Raw genomic sequence first — 19,671 nt, forward strand, 5'->3', positions numbered from 1 at the left:
GGCACGTAATACACTGAGCACTCAGTGTGTCCTACACAAAGCAGACACACCCCATACCACGACACGAGGACCCCGCAGCACAGCACAGTGCATGCACAGCACACCACACGCTGAGTACACCTCATGCACAACGCGCCATTTACTCAGCGTTCAGTGGCTCAGCTGACACTGGCCGTAGCACTCAGAGAACACAAGCACATCGAGGTGGTAGCACAGCTTATACTCAGCACACCAAGTTCACGGCACATTACAGAACACACCGACTATACAGCTGAGGGCGCCGTACACCGCTGGCGTTCTGAGCACACTGCTCAGGACACAGAGGTCACGGTGCTCCACGCCCTTCAGCACTGCTTGCTTGGCATACCAAGTATGCGTGCCTGGTGTGCCGAGTGCATAGCACATTGTGGTTCATAGCACACCAAGTACCTCTTTCAAGCATTGTGGCCTGGAAATACTGAAGGCTGAGCCTCAAGCTATGGGCCCTTTGCTTTGTATACAGCAGCCCTCAAGGCTATGGCCCTGCTTTTAGCAAGTGGGACAACCCCAGGAGAAAGTGAGAGTGGTGGCCAGCCCTACTTGTGGTAATGTGTTGGCTAGGTAGAACAAGACATGTGTGGCTCCTGATTGTCTGTCTTGCGTCACGGAAAGGTATTTCTGTTATCACCCAGCTCTCCTCGACTCTAACTCTCTTCCGGCCTCCCTTTGGAGGAAGTGTCGCACAGAGGCCTGCCTGGACTGGATAGAGCCGTGTGAACGTGTGTTGACAGGGAGGAACAGTGTGTCTGAGGGGTGTTGGTTTCTGAAGGAAAAACTAGATGGACCTGCTTGGTCCTACAAGGCTTGCTAGGCTGCCCTAGGTGATAATGTGTGAGTGAGGTCTAGAATGTGGGTCCAGAAGCCGAGGCAGGATCCCAGCCATGTGCCTCACTGTGATCTTCAGCCTGTCTGTGTCTGTTTGGTAAATAGAAATACCCAAGACCTAGTTCTGTCTAGTAGGTTTTTGCAAGGACCAGGTGAGGCCAAGCATACTTTGCTTGGGAAAGGGACTGTTTTTGATATTGTTATCCTGCATTATTGAGGACGTAAGACGAGGAATATTTTCCAGAACTGCCATTGTTGAACTATGTCATGACACTGTGATGACCATTAATGGCAATGTGTGATGTTTCTGTGAAAGAAATACATGCTAAGGTTAGGAGTTGTGGCTCTATCATGTGAATATCACATGCTGTATGACAATCTCATCTTTAATAGGACAATAAAAAATGGCCTTACTCCTTAGTATTGCTGTAGAGGATTAAACTAGTACTTACAAAGGTTTCTCTGTGTAGACTTGGCTGTCCTGGACTCACTTTGTAGACCAGGCTGGCCTTGAACTCACAGAGATCTGCCTGCCTCTGCCTTCTAGAGTTCTGGGATTACAGGCATACAACACCATGCCTGGCTAATACTATGAAATACTAAATGATAACATTCCAGGGAAATTTATTTTTTCTATGGATTAATTTTTGTATTTTTAGGTTACTAAATCTAAAAAATTTCAGAAGCATATCATAGTTTTTCTAAACTTCTCAAAAATCACTTATTTGCATTAACCAGTAAAATTACTGCCTTGGAACTCTGTTACCTAGAATACATAGAATAGGAATGAGAATGTCCATTTGCCTTCGGTACTAACATGCATTTGCACTCACTACTGTAGCACCACTTGTTGCTTGTTTTTTAAGGCTTTTGTTTTCCTAGAGACGATGCTCTCCACAGCCTTGAGTTTAGAGCAATCCTCCTGCCTTAGCTTCCTGAGTGCTGGGATCATAGCAGGAGTCACCATGCTGAGCTCACTTTATTCTTCTCATACCTTGTGGCTCTTCAAGGAGAGATGAGAGATTGTGGTTAAAAACCAGAGAACGAGCTGGATGTAATGACGTGCTCGTGGCATCATTGGGTCAGTGCTTTCCCACTTCTGTTCCATAAATACGATGCCCGGTGCCCGGAATGGAAAAGGTCCTCATTGAACAGTCTGTCATTGAAGTGGTCTGTTGTGAATCCTTAATGGAAAATGTGATTCTTTTAGGTAACTGTGGTTTAGGTAAGCCACAGTTAGCTTATTGACTGTCCCCAGTAGTGTCAAGACTTTCACAGACCATCCCTGAGCAAGGTTAGGAAAGCCCACCCCTTCATTTTGTCCCTTTGGAAGAAAACTGTGTAGACAGTTTTTAATAGCTCTCACAGTTAAAAGCTGTGAGAGCTATTAAAGGAGAATAGACTATAAAAACCAAACAAATGGCCTGATCTTTTCCTCATTTGAACAACAAACCTGTCTGGGGCAGAGGGTTACTGCAGGTGACAGGATGGGGTGGAGAATTGGGGAGAGGGTGGAAAGTGGAGAGTGGGGGGAAGGGTGGGAGCTGCAGTCACCCCTGCAGAACAGCTTCTGTTACTTAAAGCCAACTCGGCACTGTGAAGTCTTTGGATGACTCAGCTTAGGGCAGTTTTCCAACTGATGCCCTTTACCAAGCCACAAAAAGACAAGAAATACCTAAAAAATGCTGAGAGTTTTGACTATAATTGTTTTTAAAATTAGGGTAGAACTCACACAACATAAAATTAACCATTTGAAAGGAAACAGTTGAGTGGGATTATTACAGTTGAACAACCACTTCCTTTAACAGGTTCCAAAAACCTTTTCATCACCCCAGAGTAAAACGCTGTGCCCAAGGAGTGGCTGCTTCTCACTCTCTAGCTCCCTACTCAGTTTATATAGAAAAGTAACCAGAGATTTGAGGTGTGTACAAGTGTATACACGTGTGCTTGTTGTAGGCTATTTATTTGGCAGGGATGCTTTTCATGGGTTTTTGGTCGTTTGTTTCACAGATGAGTGATCATATAACGATGGGAATTTAGGCACACCTGACTTTGGAGGGAGACTGAAGCAACTGGAGAAGGTGGCTCCTTGGCTTCTCTGAGAGCACTGAGTGAGTTCTGAGTGGACAGGTACAGGACAGGAGTAGCTCAGGACACATCGAATGTGGAGCAGGCACATGTGCAGCTTGTAGAACTCCGGGAAGTGCAGTCACAGTAGACACCACTGAGGGTCTCAGCTGCCCCTGTCTCAGTTAGGGTTTAATTGCTGCCAAGAGACACCATGACCATCAAGACTCTTTTTTTCTGCCCTGCGAGACAGGGTTTCTCTGTGTAGCCTAGGCTGTCCTGGACTCAATTTGTAGACTAGACTGGCCTCAAACTCACAGCGATCTGCCTGCCTCTGCTTCCTTGAATGCTGGGATTAAAGATGTACGCCACCATGCCTGGCTCCATGGCAACTCTTATAAAGAAAACATTTAATTGGGGCTATCTTACAGTTTCAGTTCAGTCCATTATCATCACGGTGGGAAGCATGGCAGCGTGCAGGCAGACAGGGTGCTGGAGAAGAAGTGGAGAGTTCTACATCTTAATCCACAGGCAGCAGGAGACTGTGTCACACTGGGCATAGCTTGCACATAGGAGACCCCAAAGCCTGCCTTCACAGTGACACGCTTCCTACAGTAAGGCTATCCCTCCTAATATTGTCACTCCTTATGGAGCGAGCATTCAAAAACATGAGTCTTTGGAGGCCATTCCTGTTCACACCACTGTAGCACCTCCCCACCATTCTAACTAAGTTCCTCTTTTCTTCTCCTGTCTTGGTACCTTCTATGGAGAGATGCACTCAAGTGGTGATAAAATGCCAGCTTAATGCTCTGAGATGGCCACTGTGATGCTGCCATGCTGTGGTGATGAATGTAATGTCTCTGAGAGGATCCCGTTTGCAGCTAGTTTGCAGCAACAGAAATGGTTTCTCTAATCATTTACTGTGACTGGAATATTGGAAGTAATATTGGCCATCCATCTTCATGGCTAGAGAAAAATCTCAGAGTTCTTTTATTTCTCTCTTCCTGAATATTATTTCAAATGAAGTTACAGTGCACTTCCTCGGGTCCAGTGGGTTTAACTTGTTTTGTGTAGCTTCTGCTGTAAATCTAGCCTCTGGAAATCAAAATGTAAAGGTAATAAATGCTTTAGGAAGTTGCCTTTAAAGGAAGTCAGCCATTTTGGAGGCGATCATAAGTCACCATTCACTACTTTTTATGTCTGAGTGCACCTTTCTTCTGACTTTTTACTCTGATTGCTTTAAGCATGGTGCAGTTGATAACAGTCTTTGTAGTTAGGAAAAAGCAGCAACAATAGTGTAGATCCACTATGAAATGAAATCCATCACTAGGGCAGAGTCATATATGCTCATCCCTGTTTGCTCTGGAGAGGAAGCAAACACTTGGGGAAATGAATGGAGGAAATAATTTGTTTTACTAGTATAATTTTTATTTTGTGTGGAATAGGCAGAAACAAGTCTTTTTCTCTAGATATTTTCCTTCTAGTGTTGTAAAAGTGTGCTTGGTAATAGCAGCAAGCTTCTGTGCATGACTTATGCACAACCATCATCTCATCCTGTGTCTGTGCTTGGTGCATCTCTGTCCAGAGCTGAGATTGCCTTTCAGTGGGCACTGCCTCCTGTTTACTCAGAGACTCATGGTTTTGTCTACTGGCCATAGCAAGATGTGTAAACCTTTGGCTTTCCTTAGAGAGCCTGCAGGCACTTGCTGGGTTAGGCCAGGGAGACACTAGTGATGAAGCTAGGCCCTGGAGTTGCTAGTGTTTCTGAGTGGCCAGAGTTACTGCTTCTTGTACTTGAGCTTGCTTAGGCTGTCAAGGCTGAGTTACATACTATTACTCATGTACAAGAAACAGTCATTCTCTGTGAGCATGAAGATCATGTAAGACTTTTCTGAAAATAAGCAAGTATGAGCATTAATATTTTCATGGTTTTACTTTTAGACATTTATCCTTATATGCATACATATGTACATATCTCATCTACCATAGTTTCTAAGAGGGAAAAGTTTTACCAGTATTCTCTGTTCATGTGAAAATCTTTTGTGATGGAAAAATATAAAAGCTATTAGAAACTCTGTTTGTTATATATACAGTTCTTTGACAGCATTCATTACAGGACAAATCTAGCTTTGGAATTCAAGTATTAATTTACTATGATATTTTGTTGTGTGGTTTATTTGTTAATGTAACTATAGAAGCAATATTGTCTATAAGAATACTTTAGGAATCAGATTACAAAATGAAAGAAATAACTGTATTCTAAGATAGGAAAAATTCACAGAGTCAATGTTGTTTTGCTTTTTTCCTTCTAGCCAGATGAATTGTACTTCGAAGAAGGAGATATTATCTACATCACTGACATGGTAAGCTGAGCTGATGTTCTGTTCTACCACATGCAGACTGTAGATATGATAACGTAGTGCTAGACTGTTTTAGGTAGTCATAACATTGTAGGTTACAGTAAGTGTGTATTTACGTGGAAATATAGATGCACAGTATCGCTTTTTGACACAGTTATGGTATCATACCATTGAAAGTCATCATTTTATTCATCAGTACTAAATAGTTGAATAAGCTTTATTATGGCCACAGATGGCCCTCTGCATTCATACAAAGAAACCAGGATATATTTCAGATTCTATTCTGATGTAATTCAAGTGGAATAAAGCAAGATAAAAATGCCTATATTATGCCTTACTTGTCTAAGGAAGGGTAAGAGGCTATAAATATGCCTCTGTTTTCTTACATTGAAAATAAAGACACATTTGCAAAATATGACTTTAAATCACATTTCTCTATATGAAGGAAGGGAAAATTTATTTTTAAAATTATAATTTCTTTTGAAGATTTGACTTTGGAATAATATAACCTTTTATGTGGCTATAAAATTAAATAATAAAAAGCAGTCCTTAAAAATTAAGAACAAAACTGGGTATGGTGGTGCAAGACTGCAATCCCAGCACTTGGGGAGGCAGAAGCAGGTGGATCTCTGTGAGTTCAAGGCCAGCCTGGTCTACACAGTGAGTCCAGGACAGCCAGAGGAACCTTGTCTCGACAAATAAAACAAAACAAAACAATTAAGAGCAGAATGAATCAGATGACTTTAATCATACACTTTCAGGTAGCCTAGCCACACAGAAAGGAAGTATTCTCAGGAAGACCTGGCAGTTTGACTGAACATCCCTAGTGACTATATGAGACAAAACAGAACTGCCAGTAAACAAACAAATGAGTGAATGAATAATGAATGAGTACCCATCTTGACAGATATCTGCTCTGAGGCTACTGTGCTTCTGGCATTTGAGGGCAAATTAGTCATTAGGTCACCGATGTCCACTGTGGGCTCTCAGCATGGGAGGAGGAGGGTGCGAGGATGTCACTCAGTAAAATGTAGTAGAAACACAGGAGTCCTTCATTTGAATCAGAAAAACATCACATTTGATCTTTGAAGGGGGCCTTAGAAAAGGGACAACCCAGTAATAATTTATTACTCTCATTGAAAGGAACAAGGCCCCTTTGAGAAATGGCTATTACCAGCTATAGGGTATTAAATGGACAAGATAAACTGAACATCTTATGACTGCAATAGAAGGCAGCTTCAAAAGACTGCAGGGGCCATACTGGCATGATAAGGAAACCAATATGCACTGCCCAGAGATGGGGCAATTTGGGTGTCAATCAGGGCAACAACTCTCAAGGATTGAAATTAAGGATTGTTTTAAATTTATGGTTTCCTAATGTCACCTCAAAACAGATCCCACTGATACTGTGAGGGAGCGCTTTGGGGACTAGGGTTATTATTCTGACAACAGGTGAGGGAAGGAGTCAGTACTTACTCTGTCCTTTCTTCCTGAACTTTACCTTGAATGACCTAAGAGTTGGTAAGGGAAAGTTACTCTGTAGAGAGATTGCTACTTATTTAAGTGGAAGAGCACCCCCATTCTGCAACCCCTGTGATCATTGACAGCAGCTACCACTCCTACAGAGGCAGCCTTGCCTGTGTTACCACCCATGCAGCAGCCTTCCCATAAAATGCCGCTGAGTCTCCTTACGTTTCTAGAACTCAACAGTGACTCATGGATAATGCACAGAACAAGTGGATGTATTTAATGATAGCACAGGCATGCAGCATGCAAAATCCTGACTGTTCAATTTCTATAGAAGAAATAAATTGTTCATTCAATATATATTATATTTACATATATATGTATGTATATACATACACACGCATATATGAAAGACCTACAGAACAAGCCACAACAAAATCAACAAAGAAAAGAGTGGAGGAGGAATCTGTAAATTAAAGGAAATGTAAGAGAGAAATTAGTTGTATTATATGATCCTTTTTAGAAGGATCTCAAGCTGTGGGCCATTAGGAATTTTGACTTTTGACTTAGGTATTTGATGATGTTAAGGAATTTTTGGGGAAAAGTTTAAAGCTGTTATAATGGTGTCACAGTTGACTTTGAAAAATTATTTATCTTACACATGCATATTCTGATTTTTCTAGAGTTAAAAATTACACCACCTAACACTAACCCCAGCAACCCAGAGGGGAAGGAAGATGGGTGAGGGGTAGTGGTTACACACAGCTAGCAAATGGCTTATCACATTGTTCTTTCTGCTTCTGTATAGATGTGAACTTTTGTATAATAAGTTACCCAAAAGTGAAGATAAAACAAGAAAAAAAACTTTGTAGAATGTGGCAAAACATAAAAGTATATCAAAGAAGAGATGTTAAAATCTGGCCATTTAAATTCTGTAGCTATAATCTAAATGAATGCATTTTCCCCCTTTTCTCACATGGTCCGGTTTGTTTCATTGAAGCTCTGTGACGTGTATCTGACATGAATGGTGGATGCTTGTGTCCTTATGTTTGTGATGATGGAAATGGATGTAGATGGCAAGGGTTTGAGGATGCTGATCAGTGAGGTGGTGCACTTGGGAACTCAGATGGTTTCAGATACAATTACATGCTGACTCCCTTGTTCTCTTTGCAGAGTGATACCAACTGGTGGAAAGGGACATGCAAAGGCAGAACAGGACTGATCCCGAGCAACTATGGTAGGTGTCCACCTGCACTGTGAGCCTGCTGTTTGTAGGATGGCCATGCACTCCAGGCCACACTCATTGCTTATAGCAATTCCTTGTAACATGAAAAGAGGTGGGTTTGATTCTGTTTTTCTTTTTTGATAGAGGATATGGCATGTTAAAATGCACAGGCTTTCTAAAAAAATTTTCTTGGAGAATTTCATCCCTGTATACAAATATTTTAATCTTCCTCCACCTTCAACTCTCCGTTTCCTGTAACATGCCCCCTCCCAACTTCATGTTTGTGGTGAAGAAGTCTCACTTTGTTAACACACATTTGGGCCAGTTATAAGGCACAGGATTGGTAAACAAAGGTCCTGGGTTTTAGCCTTTTTTTTTTTTTTTTTTTTTTCCACTTAGTAACAGGATGTAGTGCTAAAGACACCCTTCAAGTGATGCCGCTGGGATCCGATTGCCCATCTGTATAGTGGAGTATGGAGTTTCGATCCCTGTAAGAGCCTTTTAGGCTTTAGACTCCTTAGGCTGACAGAGCTGGCATCACAGTCTGTCACACAGGCAGTGTTGCCCTGCTCTTGGCCCCTGATGCTTGACCCCACAGATGGAAATTAGAATTATTATCAGGTATCCTCAAAGCAAAGGTGTGTCACAGAACTTGAAACTGGGTACTTTTTATGGCTGTTTCTTTTTGAGTAAACTTGGTGTTTGGTTCAGGGATCTGTTTGCCTTTGTTTCTGTTTCCATTAATAGCTGTGCTTGCTATTGTTTATGCTTGCAGTTAATTGCTGTGTTACTTACTGCCTCATTGCTTGGCTTGGTTTCATTTAACACGGAATGCAGCCTCTTTTAAAGGAAGCACTATCAGTTATTTTCTGTTACTTCTAATCTACATTAAGTAAGTAATCAAGCTGTTGTATCTGAGGCCCTGGCTATGAAGCTGGGTGTCCATGGGGCATGACCAATTCCCATTAATCACTGAGTGACCTCAATGGTGGGCTTGTTTCTTTGTTTTCAATCTAGTGGCTGAGCAAGCAGAATCCATTGACAATCCATTGCATGAGGCTGCAAAAAGAGGTAGGTTTGATTCTGTTTTTCTTTTTTGATAGAGGATATGGCATATTAAAATGCATAGGCTTTCTAAAAAATTTTTCTTGGAGAATTTCATCCCTGTATACAAATATCTTAATCTTCCTCCACCTTCAACTCTCCATTTCCTGTAACATGCCCCCTCCCAACTTCATGTTTGTTTGTTTGTTTGTTTGTTTTAAATAAGCAACCTCCGAGTTCAGTTATTATGTACATGGCTATGGAGCCATCCATTGGGGGATGGGCAACCTAGTAGTCATACTCCCAAGAGAAATGACTTTCTTCATCAGCTGTCAACTTCAAATAGTTTCTCAGCTAGGAATGGTGCCTCAATAAACCCCTCTCCCATTCAAATAGGAATTCCGACTGGTTTGGTCTTATGTGTATAGCCACAGGGGCAGCAGCCACGTCATGTCCAGAAGACAGGATTTTTCAGTACTCTTCTCCATTCTCTGCCTCTCATGTTCTTTCTCTTTCCTTGCTCTGCAGTGTTTCCTGAGCTATGGATAGAGAGGAGGTGATACAGATGTCCCATTTAGGGCTGAGCACCCCACACTCACTCTTTCTCAGCACTTTGACTGGTTGAGTCTTTGTATTAACTGCTGTCTGTTGCCAAAAGGGAGCTTCACTGACCATGGTGGAGAGCAGCGCTAGTCTATGAGCATAAACATACATATTTAGAAGGCATAACCGCTTTCTAAACAATGCACATGTTCATTTAATAACCACGTGACCATTTAAAGAAAGTGGTAGAAGGTTACCCCTATAATCTGTGAAATCCCCAGCCATGGGCGTTGACAAGGTTTTCAGTACCAGACCTGAAATCCCTTCTGTTTAACAGGCTTCAAATAGAATCAAAGAAATTGGTTTGGTTGTCCTATAGCAGTCATGCTACTATTGTACCGTTAAGCACGTGTTGCCTGGCAGGTCAATATTATAGCAAAATGCCCAGGTTTTAATTATATAGTTTGATTAGTTTGACAAGAACATATATACCCAGAGCAGCAACATCCAGATTAAGGTCTAGAACATTTCTGTCATCTCAGAATGTTCTGTGAACCAAAATCCCTGCAATCTCACACCCCAGAAAGATAAGAGTGATTTTAATTTTAAAATACCAGGTAGCAAACACTTTTTTAAGCTCTTAAGAAAGGTCATGATCTGGTTCTTAAAGCTCAGAGTAAGATAGGGGCAGTTAGGTCTAACAGATCCTTAAAATCCAATGTTCTGAGTCCTGGAGGGCAGGAGGGTAGCCTTGCCCTGGGACATATAGTACTAAGGAGAGTGTGGATATTGGGGGGGGGGGGTTCTAACCCAACAAGAATGGGAGCTGTCTTGACTTTCTTCCTGGGGTGACACTTACTTCCCACAAGCCTGGAGCACGTGGTAGTATGTGGGGACATTTTGACTGTCACAAGTATAGGGATGGTACTGGCATTCTTCCTATGGAGGCCCAGGCTGTTGTGAAACATCTTACAGTGCCCAAGGCAAGCCCCATAACAGAATTTCTCTAACCCCAAACACCCATAGCAGTTCTATTAGGAAACCATTCTTTGAATAATGGGAAATTCTGATGCAGCCTCAGCAAGCTATTTCATTCTGTTCCAAAGCTGCATGTGCAAAGGAAAAGGAAGGGCTTATACTAACTAAAATGACAAAAAAACAAAAAACAAAAAACCAACCAACCAACTAACCAAACAAAAAAAACCAAAAAAACCCAACTTTTTTTGAGCCAGTTGGTGGCATATGCCTTTAATCCCAGCACTTGGGAGACAAAGGTAGGCAGATCTCTTAAGTTCTGAGTTCAAGGCCAGCCTGGTCTATAAAGCTAGTTTCAGGATGAGCTAAGGCTACACAGAGAAACTCTGCTTGTAAAAACCAAACGAAACCAATCCAACCAAACAAAAAACTTTCTTTGTAAATGAGACACTTAGGATAATAGTCTGAAAATGTTAAATTAATAACTATATTTTAGCATATAACAGTAGCTTTGAGCAGCTTGATATTCTTTCAAAACCTGAAGATGTCTTTAAATGTGAATAGAGAGAGTTTCTATTTGTAGTTAGGTTTTGTGTTACACGGTGCCTTTCAGTATTAAACAGAGGGAAAAAAAATGTCTTTTTTTTTTTTTTTCCCAAAACAGAAATACCTTTAGACCTATTTTGGCAACTCTACCCATTAAAAATGGATGTTACTGCTGTTCTTCAATAACCCAGAGTGCAAATGCACCATAATATAAGTGCATTAGTGGGCAGGTCTTGTTTGAAGATTTGCTGATTAATCCATCACAAATGGGAGTTTACGGAGGATGAAATTGATTTAGAAGCAAAACAAAGAATAAAAGGCTTTCCTTGTGTTTTTTCTAAGTGTAACATTCTTTCAGGCAACTTGAGCTGGTTGAGGGAGTGCTTGGACAACCGAGTGGGTGTGAATGGCCTGGACAAAGCTGGAAGCACAGCCCTGTACTGGGCCTGCCACGGGGGCCACAAAGGTACTGCGTCTTCTAGTCACACACATCTAGGCTGTTGAGAGATCTGCTTCGCCTTCGGGAGCCTGCCTCTTTTAAGTGATAAAAGCAATGCTGCGAATCCTTCAGGACATCGGCCAAAGGCTGTGTTTCTGGAAACTGCAGAACAGTGAGGGTGGGATGTGGCTGCTGAGCCCCTCTGCGGGGACTTCCCTTCCTCTCTCAGGCTTCAGAAAGTACCAGAAAACACCGGTAACAGGATAACAAACCCACCGTCTCCTGCCACAGGGGGAAGGCAGAGTTTACGTTACATAGCCTTTCCTTAGCTATGCTTTTGGACCCACATTTTAAATTTACTGCAAAATTCTGAAGTACCACATTGACTTAAGTCTGTAATTCTGTTGCAGTCAGTAATAATGCCAGGTTGAATTTTTCCATGTGTTTCATTCTAGCTCAAACCCCACTGTCCATTCTTTTTCATCAAATAAGATAAGTCTCAGGGTCTTTAATTTTTCTTTTGTAATATACCTTTTAGGCTTTCTTTCTAAACATAAAATTTGAGAAACTTGTAAGAATTTTCTAGATCACTCCTAAGGTGTTTTGTCTTTTGTTATTATGATGTCTGCTTTTACAAAGTTCACTGTTTCTGTCTTTTTTTTTTTTTTTTTAATGCCTTTTTCTGTTTGAATTGCAGACATAGTGGAGGTTCTGTTTACTCAACCGAATGTGGAGCTGAACCAGCAGGTGAGGCTGCTTACTGTGGGGAATACATTTGGCATCCCCACCTCTTTACTGTCCGCGCACTACAGCCTGCATGCATATACAATATTTTAGTTCAGATGCTGCAAGCATACAGAGATGTGTTGTTGTTACTGTGTTTCTGTGTTGTGGTACTGGGGTTTGAAGCCAAGTCTTCACACAAGCTCTTATTTCACTCTTACTTTGAGTAACATCCTTTATCCTTTTCTTGTTTGACTGTATAATACCACCTGATATGGCTGGTACATTAGGGATTGCTTTTAAAAATGTTCTGTGCTGTTTACTGTGCCTTTCCTCCCCAGGAGCTTTTTATTTTGTTTAAATTGGCCTCTCAGACACTTAGGCCGTCTTCAAACACCCAGCATCTCAGTTCATCCATTTATCTGTGTGATCAGAAGCTTGGTGGACTTGGCGAGGGTGGGCTCCTCCTCGATGGACTTCAGTAGGGTGGGGGGTGAGTCCTCTCCTGTGTTGCTGAGTATGCTAAATAGCATTCCTACCCCCAAGGTGGGGCTGTGCTGCAGAGGGAGTCAGCACTGTCCTGCCCGAAAGCAACCCCTCTCACTGTCCTCACCAGGCAGTGGAGTAGAAATGGCTGAGGGGAGGAACGATCTAACTCTTCACTGTACAGGTTTTTTTTTTTTATCTGACTGGCTCTTGTCCTCTTTTTGAACCATTGTGCATGAGCTTGGGAACCCTGGTAATTTCTCAGCAGGATAATTCTAACTGTTGTCTAGTGGGACATTTGCCAGCAACTGGTTGTAGCATTCTAATGATATACAAATCTATTTGGCACCTCCTGTTTTTACTCCATGCCTCATTCTTGCCCCGTGCCCCTTAGGAGTTTTCAGTTCCTGACTGTTGCTGAGTGTCTGTGCATTTCCTGCGGGAGTCTCCCTCCCTCTGAAGGAGGCTGTGCCTTAGCCTGTCTCTGCCCTTTTAGTTTTGCTTCTCCATCCCTCCCAGAGAGAGCAGCTCTTCTTGTTGCTTGAGCTCTTCTTTCCTTTGGAATTCCATGTGGTTCTGTAGCTTCTGTCTTCGTTTATATTTACACGCATTAAACCTGTATTGCTGCCTTCGCCCAGTCCACATTGTGTTTTTATCACACTATTTTCCCGTTCTTTCACCATAGAACAAGCTGGGAGATACTGCTCTGCATGCAGCGGCCTGGAAGGGTTATGCAGACATTGTTCAGTTGCTACTGGAAAAAGGTAACTTTTTTTTTTAATTGAATCTTCCTGATCTTTGCTTGCCTTGAAAACTAGCTCCTAATGAAGCAGGGCATTTGAAGTAGTAGGAAGACCAACTCCCCTTCCGTTAAAACTGGAGTTTTAACCTCTATTCTGTGTATATGGTGTTATTACAACTGAGATGAAATAATTGGGGGTACATTTATGGTACTTTTTACTGTGAATTAAGATCTTGATAAACTTAAAAAACACATATAAATGTACTGTTTTTAGAAGGAACTTACCGTGCCTGTCTGTATGACTGTAGGGCTTTAGGAGATGGGTGTTTCAGGGTACCATGTTCAGAGTTGAGTTGGAGTGAAGTTGCTGAGGCTCCTCCTTGCTTGGGAGAGTTTTAACAGCCAAGAGAAATGCTGCAGCTGCTGTTGCCTAAGCTGCGCCATTGCTGAGGTGTGAACGAGGATACTTTGATCTCATCTCTTGCTTTGGTGTGATTCATAGCAAACAGCTGCTCATCCAATTTGTCTGCTTGTTCCATAAATGTTAACCACTCTTACAGAGTGTTAGCCAGGCGTAGAACTCAGCAGCTTGGCCCAGAGGCCAATAACTGCAGAAACTTTCTCCAAGCCACGAGTTTGAGATTCTATCTTTAGGAATATTTGGGGGCAGCATTGTGGAATTTGTGAGCAAGGACGGTTTTGGTTTAAGTGTGACGATGACGCAAACCCCTGGTCTTAAAGATTACTGACCATGAGGACTCTTACTGGGTTTTTCTAAAGGACGTGCTGAAGGCTGTGCTGTCTAAGGTGGCAGCCACAGGCTGGGTGCTGCTGAGCCACACTCAATGAAACACCTGTAAATGTTGAGATGCATTGAGTTTTGTGCATACTCCAAGAAAAGTACCCTATCACTTAAACACTGTTCAGTTAAACATGAACTTACAAGGCTGGTGAGATGGCTGAGCAGTAGAGGTGCTTGTCATGAGCCTGAGGACTTGAGGTCAGTCCCTGGGACCCACACCGTGGAAGGAGAACAGCAGCTCTGGCCTTACATGTACAGCATGATACAGGTATCCATACACATAGAAATAAATGTGGTTTAAAAATACAATACAGAGCAGCACAGTGTGGTTTAATTTTGTGCACATGTTCGTATGTGTGTAGATCATGGCAATGTAAGAGAGACAGCTCAGGCCTACTCTTAAGGGTGGTCACCTTTGAAGAGCTTAGTTCAGGGGAGGAATCAGCACTGTTGAATTCACCTCTATATTTTTGTTTGTTTGTTCTTCAGCAGTGCAAGTGTGCTCATGGGTTCTGATATGATTTTTAGCATAAAGACAAGGAAAAAATGAGTGGAAGAGGGCTTACAGGGACAATGAATTGGGAACAATGAATTGCTTATGAGTTCTATTGTTTTGCCTTGTGCTGATTTGCATGAGTGCACCTGCAGATATAAAATATTGGTCCTGTGATGTTCAACCCAGTGAGCTTTTTTAAGGACCCTCATGAGCTGAGGGAGAGGCAAACGGTGTGATGGATTGAAGCCCCAAAAGCTTCCTGTTGACATCCATGTAACCCTTGGGGTTATGGTTGTGGCTTCATTTTAGGATTTATCCAGGGTAATAGGCTCATTGAAAAGCCCATGTACAACCCCTTGGAGCCCGGATGGGAGGAGCAGCATGCTCTCTGATGAACCATGCTGGCCACAGTAATTCTGGGCTAGAACTGTTCTCTCAGTAGCTTTGCCTAAGTGATCAGAGGACTGGCTGATGCTTTCTAGTCTGCAGAGACAGACGCTTTCCTTTTCTTGTGTTGGGAAGGTGCGAGGACAGACTTGAGAAACAATGAGAAGAAGCTGGCCTTGGACATGGCCACCAACGCTGCCTGTGCATCACTCCTGAAAAAGAAGCAGGGAACAGGTATTTGTTTACATTTCTCTCCTTGTTGTGCTTATGACCAAGACTTGCAGGTTTTTATGATTCTAATTTTTAATATATGCCATTGATCTAATGAGATCTAAAGTAGAACAATGGTATCAAGCAAACAAATTTGAAGAAAGATAAGGTCTTTCACATGGTTGTTTCTTGTGTTCTTTGCTAATGATTGGTGTACTTTCCACCTTCGAGTCATGATATCTTGAGTGGCTGAAGGTAGGCATAGCTAAAGTTGGTGTTCACCACTCTGTGATTGCCTTATGCTTTAGATTTAATGAGAGTAGCGGTCAACTGTAATTGAAATTATTCTAGGCTTTGTCAAAGATTGTGGAATCTAACCATAGTATTGTGGATGGTTTTTAAAATTTAAAGATGGGACATACATTTTTAAAGATTAAAATACAGATGTAGGAAAATAAATGTGAAAGAATGAAATGAAGGTTATACATGGTGGTGGTTTGAAAAAGAAAGGGGTTGTCTTAAGTAGTCTGTGTTTTATTCCTGTGAAGACACACCATGACCGAGGCAACTTTTATAAAAGAAAGTATTTAACTGGGGGCTTGCTTACCGTTTGAGAGGGGTTAATCCATGATATCATTGTGGGGAACATGGCAGGAAAGCATGGGTGCTGGAGAAGTAGCTGAGAGCTGTTCTGTAGACAGCAGGTAGAGAGAAAGGCAGACAGACAGACAAGGGCGGAGAGACAGACACAGACTGGGCCTGACATAGGCTTTTGAATCCTCAGTACCCACGGCCAGCCACACATCTCTTCCAACAAGGACACACCTCCTAATCCTTTCCAAACAGCCCATCAGCTGGGGCCTAAGCATGTGATTCTCAGCCAAACCACTACAGGGTTTAAAATGCAATGTGCCTCCTCAGAGGCTAGCTGTCTGTTGCCTTCCCTGTATGTGTCCAGCGAGGGTGTGCCTTACAGTCTCAGGCACCATAGGGTCGGGGGGGTGGGGGGGTCGGGGAGCAAGTAGTACCATGCAGTTGTGGAGGCCAGAGAACAACCGTTCAGGAGTTGGTTCTCTCCTTCCACTGTGGGATCCCGGCATTGAACTCTGGCTGTCAGGCTCACACCTTTTACCCACTGAGCCATCTCCCAGGACCTCTATTATGTTAAGTTTAATACTTCTTCAAAGTTTAAGCCATTAACCTAGCTAGTGCTTTGCTGGCCACTCATTACAAGCCTTGGTAGTTCTTTAGTGTCCAAGGTTCAGCTGATCCGAGACTGTGGAGTCAGCCTTTCCATTATAGAGGTGAAAGATGTTTGTTTCCGGGTTAACCTGGTTATATTACTCTTCTCTACTTCTTTTTCTGTCACATGGAAAGCTGGTTTCATTTCCCTTTATTCCAATTATTTTTGAATCGTGAGGAAACTTAGCCCTCTCTCAGGTGTCATTAGTCCCTGGAATTAGCCAGTTACTCAGTGCCATGGTCCACTCCCAACAGAAGTAACAACAGTGGTGCTTCTTCATCACCTGCCTTAGCCTGTCAGAAACAGCCAGCATTCTCCCTCTCTTTGAGGCTTGTTAAGAGAACCTCTCAGATTATCCCCCTTGTCCATCACCAAGCCCCATCAGAAGCCCCTTTTGTATATGTTTCACCTCAGTTCACATACAGTGTAAACCAGCCTAAAATTTGGAATTTTAACCGGGAGTAATACTCATTGGAAGATTGGTGTTGCTGTATAGGCACTCATTTACTGATGTGGCCCCTAGAGGGAATGACGAAGTATTTATTAGTTTAGCTGGGGCTGCCCAGCTACAGATTTGGGGGAAGCCGGATTAGCAACTGTGTGGGACAGAAACTAGAAACTATGTTTGTTACTATGTGTATAGCTTTTGCTTGAGGTTGATCTCCTTCCTGGCCCTTGCTGTCCAGTTGGGTCAGGAAGGAGGGCTGTGGCCTAACTTCCTTTCGCTACCACTGACTTCCTGTTGCTAGACTAAAACTTTCAGAGAGACTGCACTGAGGTATAAGGCTTCTTAGGCGCTGGAGGTTCTAATTCTGTTCCTTGAGCTTGTTTCTGACCAGCTCTCTTTGATAGAATCTTTGCTTTCCAGCTTGATAGAGTTCTAGGCCCATCTTCCCATAGGCTCCACTGACTTACCACAAATCATATTTTCCTTTTGGCGCCTGTTCAGGATTGCTTTTGCATTTGAATGGTGTTCAGATTTATCATTTTAATTTCAGTCTCTCACTTCTTCTTAAACTGACCTTTTCAGAAATGAAACCGAAGCCACTGTGTTTTCACGCCCCTTTTCTTTGGTTGTCTTTCTGTCTCTGCCTTCAGGTAAGGCGCAGGCTGCGAGCTGACTGACACCTCTTGGAGTGGCTGCTGGTGTTGGCCACAATGCATGTGGCTGGTTGCTCTGTGCTGGACTCAGACAGGTGGTCCCTCCACCAAGTGCCTCGCTCTGTCACGTGACTTGATGCCCTCTGCAGCAATCAACTTCTTAGGCTAAAAGCAGTGATAGGAAGGTCTCAGGGACAGCACTGACAGTGAAGAAAATTCTGAAGTTTGTAATTTCTTTGTTTTGCTTCCTTCCTGTGTTCCCTTTAGGTGGGGTTCGAACGTTAAGCAACGCTGAGGACTACCTTGATGATGAAGACTCAGACTGATTCCTCCTGGAGCTCCTTTGATGCCTAAACTTTTTTTTGCTTTTGCCATTCCACAACCTTGGTTGTTTTGCCAGAAGAGTATTGATGTGTGTCCTTTTTATAGTCTGTGTGAACGCGGCACTGCTGCACTGTGGCTGTGAGTCGGCACGTGCATGGGTGGGTCTCACCTGTGGCTTGCCAACCAGTGACGAGATACTTCGCTGTAAACAATACATATATGCTCACCAGGGTAAAACAAAACAAAAAGATTATTTCTATTTATCAAGCTAAAGAAATTTTAATACTTTTTCTTTTAAAAAAATCAGATTTTTTTTAAGTCTTTACCTCAAGGAATGGGATGTTTTGAGTGGGTTTTTCAAGGGGGAAATGGGGGAAATGCTTATTATAATAGACCAAAATTCTGATAGAAAATTGTCAGCTCTTCTGACAAAAAATAAACAGTTAAAGAGACTTTATTATCTGTTTTTTTGTTTTGTTTTGTTTTGTTTTGTGCTATCCCTCATTGCTGGTAATTAAATAAAGCTTATTATACTCAGGTAAGAATTGATTTTATCTTACTTTTAGATTGCACTTTGTGTTGATTAGCACCGAAGAATCATAATAGCTGTGTTTCACAGCTTACCGTATCTGCTTTGCTCAACACAGTAATGAGTTGCATGTCCAAGAAAAGATAAACTTTTAATAATTACGAAATACTCAGAGTTGCATTCAAGGCAGTACTTGAGTGTAGAAACTCGGTGACTTCGTTTCACTTTGATTGAAGTTGTGGAAGCTTTCCTTATGAAAGCTGCCATGATTTTCAGTGCGGTGTAGTTAGGACACGTGAACCTTTCTCTCTCAGGTAATGTTTGTTTTTTCAAAGCATGTGCCCAGCTCACAGGGGTTTGGATTCTCTTGCTGAGTCATGTGATTTAGGGAGCCTTTTGCAGTACTGAAATGACACTTCATATAGAAGTTCTGATTTTGTGTCACCGTGTTAAAAATGGCATGGTCTCACAGTGTGTCTAGATTCCCAGCCCTAGGCTCAGAAATACACTTTCAAGAATTCACTGCTCATTTCAAAAGGCTTATTGGTCAAGTGAAGGAAATGTGTGAAGAAGGAAGCGGGTGAGCTCAGGAAATAAGTGATGCCTGTGTAGGTGCATCTTCTAGCCACAGCCGCCTTTTCTCCCCGCAAGCCCCTTGAGAAACACACCTGGAGGAACCAGCTTGAGGTCTTCCAGATTCCTCGACTCATTTAGCAGAAAAGAACCTGTGGTAGAATTGACAGCGAAGAATCGGCTCAGGGCTTAATGAAGGGGCATGTTGTCCTCTCCAGATAGATGTGCCATTACACTGTGTTTCTTTCTGCTCGTCTGAGACAAGGTCTTGCCAGGCAGTCATGAGACTCGCTATGTAGCCCATGTTGTCCTCCAACTTTGCCTCTGCCTCCCAAGTGCTGGGGTGGTAGGCTTGGGCCACCATGCCTGACTTTCATACAGCCACTTGTATTTCTGTATAAGCATAAGAGGAAAGATGCCAATTCCTTCCAGAAATTTTCTCTCTTCCTGTAGAACTTGGCAGGATTTTCCCCTAAAACAGGATATGTACCTCCGCAAAAGCGCTTTTTAGAGATCCTGAAATAT

The 19,671-nt window shown here is 42.5% G+C and overlaps 1 protein-coding gene across 1 annotated transcript in view; it reads left to right on the forward strand.

The window, feature by feature from the left end:
- Ostf1 (osteoclast stimulating factor 1) overlaps nucleotides 1–18,501 on the forward strand; it is a 48,000-nt gene extending 29,499 nt beyond the window's left edge. Inside the window, exons 6-13 of the mRNA XM_055614179.1 lie at nucleotides 5,244–5,294; nucleotides 7,932–7,995; nucleotides 9,001–9,054; nucleotides 11,450–11,557; nucleotides 12,228–12,277; nucleotides 13,425–13,503; nucleotides 15,302–15,400; nucleotides 17,988–18,501. Of these exons, the coding sequence (XP_055470154.1) occupies nucleotides 5,244–5,294; nucleotides 7,932–7,995; nucleotides 9,001–9,054; nucleotides 11,450–11,557; nucleotides 12,228–12,277; nucleotides 13,425–13,503; nucleotides 15,302–15,400; nucleotides 17,988–18,046 (564 nt within the window). The 3' untranslated portion in view covers nucleotides 18,047–18,501. The remainder of the gene's footprint in view (nucleotides 1–5,243; nucleotides 5,295–7,931; nucleotides 7,996–9,000; nucleotides 9,055–11,449; nucleotides 11,558–12,227; nucleotides 12,278–13,424; nucleotides 13,504–15,301; nucleotides 15,401–17,987) is intronic.
- The last annotated feature ends 1,170 nt before the right edge of the window (nucleotides 18,502–19,671 follow it).

Source organism: Psammomys obesus, unplaced genomic scaffold (genome assembly GCF_907164565.1).
Source record: "Psammomys obesus unplaced genomic scaffold, mPsaObe1.curated_primary_1811, whole genome shotgun sequence".
NCBI classification, from domain to species: domain Eukaryota; kingdom Metazoa; phylum Chordata; class Mammalia; order Rodentia; family Muridae; genus Psammomys; species Psammomys obesus.